General features: G+C 38.0%; 1 protein-coding gene across 11 annotated transcripts in view; it reads right to left on the bottom strand.

Annotated features, from left to right (window-relative positions):
• Nucleotides 1–4,866: 4,866 nt before the first annotated feature.
• dlg5a (discs, large homolog 5a (Drosophila)) overlaps nucleotides 4,867–7,663 on the bottom strand; it is a 228,429-nt gene continuing 225,632 nt past the window's right edge. For all 11 annotated transcript variants that reach the window (XM_043678983.2, XM_043678982.2, XM_043678990.2 and 8 more), the window contains one exon: nucleotides 4,867–6,745. In XM_043678983.2, coding sequence (XP_043534918.2) covers nucleotides 6,642–6,745 — 104 coding nt within the window. In that variant the 3' untranslated portion in view covers nucleotides 4,867–6,641. The remainder of the gene's footprint in view (nucleotides 6,746–7,663) is intronic.

The raw sequence follows: 7,663 nt of genomic DNA, 5'->3' as shown, positions 1-7,663 counted from the left end.
AAAATGAAGATGGTCAGCAACTAATTTGTATCACAGACTAATATCCAAATTCCACCATAAATCAGAGATGAACTGAGATGGCAGACCTCATAATGAGAAAGTTTAAATGGAAATAATCTAAAGGTGGGTCTTGCAGATTTAGAACATAGGACATTACAACGCAGTACAGGCCCTTCGGCCTTCAATGTTGTGCCGACCTGTGGAACCAATCTGAAGCCCATCTAATCTACATTCTTCCATTCTCGCCCATATGGCGTGCATTTCACGTGATGGAACAGTGACATTTTCACACTTTATTCTGTTGTGGAAACTGGGCATATATATGGGAACACCACCACCTCCAAGCTGTCGCTGTTTCTTCATTGTCACTGGATAAACAGCATCATGGGGTACCTACAGCAAATGGACTACAGTGGTTCAAGAATGTAGTTCACCACCACTTTCAGAAAGGCAACTAGGGATAAGCAATAAATGTTGGCTCAGTCACCCACGTCCATATCACGAGTGAATTTTTAAAAAATCCTCAGGAGACAGGTTGTTAATATGCTGTCTTGGAAATATGTAATCTTTATAGTTTGTAAGGATAGCCTACTTGTGTTTTGGCTTTGCTGGAAGGCATTAGAATTTGACAGAAATGAGTGCCTATCATCCATTCCATATTTTATAGAATAATGTTCAGTCTGTTCTTTTATCCCTCCTTCGTTGTAGTAATTCCACTTCAAATCTTTGATGGATGCTGGTGTAGTCCCCAAATCTCGATATGTAATAATTCTACTCTCTCAACTTGTGTATTTCAGGAACGGATTATTAAATATTTGGTAAACTATAATTCTAACATTTCTATTACAATACCAAAGTTTCCACCTCAGAAATCCTACACCCTATTTGTATTTGATGTTATCAGCTGTAGAATCCCCAATAATTATTTTAAATGTGAACATATACCAGTTGTATAATTTGATTTCAGAATGTCTTTGCTGGGTTATCACTTTTATTGTTGATTCACATGATGTAATATTTTTGGCATTGAATGCCATCTCCCATTAGTCTTTCATATTTGCGATTCCAGTAGATTATTTTGCTGTGAATTGATATAATCTTGTTTTCCTTAATTCATAAATCACAGCTGCAAATACATGGGAAGGTTGTTTACTTACGCCAAGAAATGTCCCAACAGAGTCCCAACATTCCAGGGGGTTATTTCCAAGAGACGATAATTCCCCAAATGCCACTTTTTGTTTTCTATTGATCAGAAACTGCCCGGATCCAACTTAATAATGCTCTGTTGATTTCACTGTGGTGGAATTTGAACAAGAGCTTTTCACGAAGATCTTTGGCAATCAGTTTTGTCACGTGCTTTAATTTCTTTCAACACTTGAAATTAGCACATTGAAGCACAGCTTTTGCAGACTGTCATTCAACCTTTTCAGTGATGATAAATGAAAAATCCATCATTATTATTTCTGCAAATTTAAGTCATACAATGGGTTACAGAACAAAGAAACTTCAGTTTACCAATGCTTTCATTCCCTTTATTTTGATCATATGTTACACCAAAATAAAAGCCATCAAGCAGTTCTTTCAGTGAAAGTTACTGTCTGTTAGTTTCACCAATGAGCAAATAGAGGGCAAAATGTTACAGATGATAATACACTGACCACAGACTGGCACTTGACCAGTTTGAAAGGCACTTCCAGCATCTCCCTCAATGTTTTCATACACTACAATGTCCAGGGCAATGCTCTCAAAAGCAGTTTCTTTTAACCCCTTATCCTGCAGAGGTTAGTTTGGAAAATTGGTAAAATTAATGAGTGATTGAAATGCAGATGATCTCTGCTCTCAAAACTAAATGGCAATGTAGTGCATAAATCATAGAATCCCTATAGTGTGGAAAGAGGCAATTTGGCCCATTGAGTCTACACTGCCCTTCCAAAGCACATCCCACCCAGATCTACCTTCCTACCCTATTCCATAAACCGGCATTTTCTATGGCTCATCCACATAATCTGTACATCTTTGGACTGTGGGAGGAAACTCATACAGACATGAGGAGAATGTGCAAACTCCACACCTGAGGCTGGAAGTGAACCCGGATCCCTGGCACTATGCGACAGCCATGCTAACTAATGAGCCACTGATAACAGAAGAAACCTTTTATACTTTTAAGTCTGTAATTTTTTTGGGGGGTAAACACTGCTTGATTTATACCAACTGTTATGATATTTCTTCAACAAATTTAATGCCAGTTTGTCTCCTGGCATTACTGAGCATGGCTATCATGGACCTAATCTGGATGATTTAAAACTTTTGAGGATGCATTTTGTGACCTCTATATTTGTGACCTTGCCCTTTCAAACTGTACTTTAGCCTCACCGCAGCTGCTTTGGGCTCTTTCATAACTCCTACAGTATTCCAGGACAACAGATCCTGTTTGCCATTCTCCTCAACAGTTAGGCTAAGTGCTGTAAAAATGCTTCAGTTCTCAACAGGGTAAGCCATGGCACCCTCGATCAACAGCTAGCAACTGAAACAGCTCTCATTTGCATTTTACAGAGGACAAACACCCATTCTCTCTGATATGTAAAACAAGCTTCTTTAGCTAACTCCTTAGTAGTCAAACAATACAAGGACAAACATTTCTAAGCAGGAGAGAGGGATACAAGGAATTATTAGACAATAAATGGAGGAGCAGGCAAGGCAAGGGGCTTGCACCAACAGTCAGCTTCACTGAGAGGAGTGGGTGAAGTGAGGACTATTGCACAGCAGCAAACAGACCAACGGCCAACCTGAGTGGGACTTGGGCTCTAAACAAGAACAGGATTTGGAGATGCCGGTGTTGGTAAATGTACAGACTTGTATATATGAAAAATAAATTTCGATGCCTGCATGTAAAGCAATGTAATGTGTGCACAAGAATAGCATGACCAATTGTATAGAGATCCAAATAATTTTATGAATAAAGTATGTTTTTGAAATTAAAAAAAAGGATTTGGAGATGCCGGTGTTGGACTGTGATGTACAAAGTTAAAATTCACACAAAACCAGATAGTAGTCCAATAGGTTTATTTGGAAGCACCAGCTTTTGGAGCGCTGCTCCTTCATCAGATGGTTTGTTCAACATTGTCCTCTGTAAAATGCAGATGAGAGCCGTTTCGGTTGCTAGCTGCTGATCGAGGGTGCCATGGCTTACCCTGAGCACTTGCACAGCACTTAGCCTAACAGTCGAAGAGAATAGCAGACAGGATCTGTTGACCTGGAATACTGTAAGAATTATGAAAGAGCCCAAAGCAGCTGCAGTGAGGATAAAGTACAGTTTGAAATGGCAAGGTCACAATCATCTGATGAAGGAGCAGTGCTCTGAAAGCTAGTGCTTCCAAATAAACCTGTTGGACTATAACCTGGTGTTGTGTGATTTTTAAGAACAGGATTGTTTTGGCTGTAAGAGACAAAGCATATGGCAGTATGACCAAGACTTGGTTGAACATAGGCAGGATTGACAGCTCATCATAATAATTTAGTTATTATAAGAAAAACCTTGCTTTTAAAACAAGTGGTAAATACCGACTAGCAACTGAATAATAATCTAGAATTAGATCTATTTCCCCTTAATGCTAAACACCCACACAATACAAAGGTATCCACAAAAAGAAGGGCAAAAGGAAAAAAACACAACTGACCCAGGTAAAGGAAAGTAAAGGACAATATGACAATCCAAAGGATTTCTCGTCAACAAAATCAAATTGCTGTCAGCTGTAGACTAATGGAAAATATTCATTTCAGACCAAAATCAAGAATTTGGAAAGTGCCCATGGTTTAGTTTCTCAGGGCTTATCGGGCAGTCAAAAGTACTGATATTTGGAAGCTCTATCAGATTCTGAGACATGCTGAGAGAAAGGGGGAGATACACAGGCATTTTCTGAAGTTTCCTCCTCGCTGCCTATTTGGTGTTTACTCAGCAAGTTGACACTTAGTGGAAGATGGTCCTACTACAGAAAAAAAGAGTTAAGTATTAAAATGATATAGGGCTAATAGTGAAGATTTGATGTTTCTTGTCACTGTTGGTTTAACGGTTTGATTTTCTAGACTTTATGGTGTGATGCTCACGATGATGAGACTGCATTTTTTCCATTGTGACAAAGTCACAAAAAACATGTTTTCTTTTGTTAGGTTCACTCTGTTTGAGGTAACAAAGATTGATCAGCATTACATCATATGTTTGTGTTCAATTAGCTAACCTTTACAATGAAATATTGCGTATGAATATGCTGAAGTCTTAAATTCGACATATCTTTGGTATAACTGTTTATTAAAGACTAGATCTACCAGCCTCTCTCATGCTGTCTTCATCATGAGAATGAAAAAAAATTCTAATGATCTCATCAGGGATTTTACTCTCATCAGCTCAAGCTAAGCAGGCTATAAATTTCTAGTTCTGATTTATTGCCCTTTTTGAATTTTGTTAGTCTGCAAGGAAATAATCCCTGGTTCAAAGAAGTGTTCAATATATGGGGAAACTCTCATTTGCACATTTCATTGAGCATTCTCCTTTGTTTGCCCAAGATACTGTTGGGAATCAGGTCAACTGAAAATTTCTAAACAAGATTAACAAGGTTTTTGTTTGAGAGGAGAACTGAGTGTTATGGAATGGAGGTCAGGGATGGGACTGCATGGACCTAATCTAGATGAGCCATGCTCTAACAGAATGGCAGAACAGACTTCAGAAGCTGGATAGCAGTCTCTAGTACCTTGGATGAAACCATATCAATCAAATTAGGGAAAAAAAAATCTAAACTCAAGCTGCTTATCTAGATTTCACCAAGTTAATTTCAAACAAAATGGATAGTTGGAACAAAAACACATGTTGGATATCAGAAATTGACCTTTATTCTTATACTAATCAATTGCTTTACATTTGATACAAAGTAACATTCTTTTCTCAGCACAGAAAAAAAAACATCAGTACCTGTTTGCTCTGTACCATTTCTGTCACACTCTGACTGTGCCTTCAACAACTTACACTGGCAGGTGGTGCGTAGGGATCAAGTCACTGGATCAGTTGGATTTACATGTTGAGCCAAAATGAAAAATCCAACAGTATGATTGGGCACTTTGAATGTAAAAGGGAAACTTCCTCATTGCTAGATCAAACTGTTATAGAAGTAATTGAATTGCTCTACATACCTGCAGTATGTGAAGTCAAGTGAAAAACCTTGCCCAATGCTACTTCTGGCGCTAATTCTAATTTAAAAAGTGTTTTTTAAAAAAAAAATCAAGTTGTTAAAATGTCAAACAACCTTTTGTTCTTTAAAAACATCCCTTTTTACTACAGAATTCAAAAAATTAGCAGTTTCATTGAATGTATGAAAGGCTCTCATGCACCAGGCAATTCATGAAATGTAAGGAACAGTCTTATGTTTCTTTATACATTGAAGACTGTAGGTACAGGAGGAAACTACACTTAAAAATGACACAAACTGGAGGACCAAAAGCAATTATCCTGTATTAGGCATACAGGATTCACAAGTGCAATGTGAAAAGATGATATTAATGTTGACAATTTGGCACAATATATTGGGGACAGGAGTGGGGGTTGGGGGTGGACAACATAACATAGACATTGCATTGCAGATTCAATGACCAATTTCCAGACAGTGGCAACTCTACAATTACTTACTGTGCCTCAAAACTACATTTACTTCGACAAAATCTCCAAGCAAGGGAAATAGTGTTTCAAAGTTAAATAAATCTGACTGCTACACACTCTGAATTAAAAAAAAAGCTCAACATATACTGCAAAATTGCACCAAGATGAGTTTCTTCAATATATACAGCTTTTAGAAAGTGTCATATCAGCATGCCAGGCCTAGCTAATAGCTCTTTACCCCTTGCTACATATCATTAGGCCCAACAATTAAGGTATTAGTTTATACAATATGATCAGATACATTATGCTGCTTAAATATCAAGATCCATGCAGAAAAATATATTTTCAACAGACAAAAACAAAAATGCAGTGGTCTGCCCTTTAAAGGAGTGCACAAAAGTTCATAGTCCACTCCAAACAGTACCAATCACAATATCTTTTCCCACATACATGATCACTCTGTACCAATTTTATTAGGTTTAATCTGCCAGTAGAATCACAGGACGCGAGCATGTAACCAGCTAAGCATGTCTGTATGCATGCACAAACTTCACCCCATTCAGAAGAGTTGTCTTATCCAAAATACAAAGAATAAGAGATAAGGATATAAACATTCAAGTAAACATTTAAAACAAATACTCAGGAAATATTACTTGTAAACGTGTGTTCTAAGTTTTAGTTGCAGCATCACTTTTATTTCAAATTTTATTTGGGGGAGTGGAGAAAGAAGGTAGAATAAAATATTTTAAAATCAGTCCTGAATATATCCAATTTGAAGGGTATTTTTGTAACAATGCCAGAGTACAGCAGATGCCAGGTCAATGTGTATTTAAAAAGGTTTGACCCAACACCCTCAGAATGAGATTCATTTTCTGTTCACTAGAAGTACATTGCCTGTTCTGTGTAATTTGCAATCTTCAGATTGTGTACTCAATACGGCAATTGTCAGGTTTCACACTTTTACGGCAAAGGAAGTTTGAGCTGCCCAAGTGCGATCCTAGAGTGTTCCAGCTGGAATCCACAAAACTTTGTTTTGTTCTTGATCAACAATTGTCATGATCTGAGTGCAAATGTAGGGCAGGCTGCCGCCCTGGACAATACCTGCAAAGAGACAGAGATGATTAATAATTAGTAAGTGACTGTCATTTTGTAAGGTTTCTTTGATATCAAAAAGGGCAAACCAATGACAGGCTAGAATTTCCATACACAATCACAAGTATAAAATCACACATCAGTATTACACATCTTTGAGCCATGTGAGGACATCTTCCCTGTTCTATATTGATATTGAAAGGGATGTAACAATGGAAAGTAAATTATGCAATGGAAAACAATATTCCTAAAACTAAAATAAGTACATCAATATAGCATGTATTTAAAAGCAAAGTCATTTAAAACTGCAACATTCTCCTACTTTTGCTTGTCTTCCAAAGGCAATGATTCACTGGTGAGGCATCTGGTATGTTGCCTTACTCATGTGGCCCTTTCACCATGTAGGAATCGGCCACTATTTTCAGTCAATCTTACAATCTAACTGTTGAGGAATCAGGCTTAACATTTCAGGTCCGGCAACCCTTCCTCAGAACTGACGGTAGTTAGGAAAATATCGGTCTATATTGCAGAAGATAGAGTTGGGGGAGGGGGTACGACATAAATGGAAATGGGAATATAGCCCAAAGAGAGAGAAGAACAATTGGATAGACATGGGAATAAATAACAATCTGGCTAAGAGGGCAAACATCTGTTAATGGAGACTGTTAGTGGCTAACAATAAGTGGAATGGCAGATTGACTAGGCCGGGTAGGGTGCTAGGACATGGGACAGTTCAGACCAGAAAATTATTTTTCCTGGAGGAAAAGTCTGAACTGTTCCCTCCCCACCACTTCCTTCCACTTGGCCAATCTCATCCTCATCCTCAACAACTTCTCTCTTATCACCTCTCATTTTCTTCAGGTCAGAGAGTTGATCATGGGTACCCGCATGGGCCTCAGTTATGCCTCTCTCTTTGTGGGGTACATG

This window comes from Chiloscyllium plagiosum, unplaced genomic scaffold (assembly GCF_037043375.1).
Source record: "Chiloscyllium plagiosum isolate Xiang-an unplaced genomic scaffold, Cpla_swu_hap1 HiC_scaffold_43, whole genome shotgun sequence".
Lineage (NCBI taxonomy): Eukaryota > Metazoa > Chordata > Chondrichthyes > Orectolobiformes > Hemiscylliidae > Chiloscyllium > Chiloscyllium plagiosum.
Note: the sequence above shows the minus strand (reverse complement) of the source record. Positions and strands in the feature narration are given on the sequence as shown.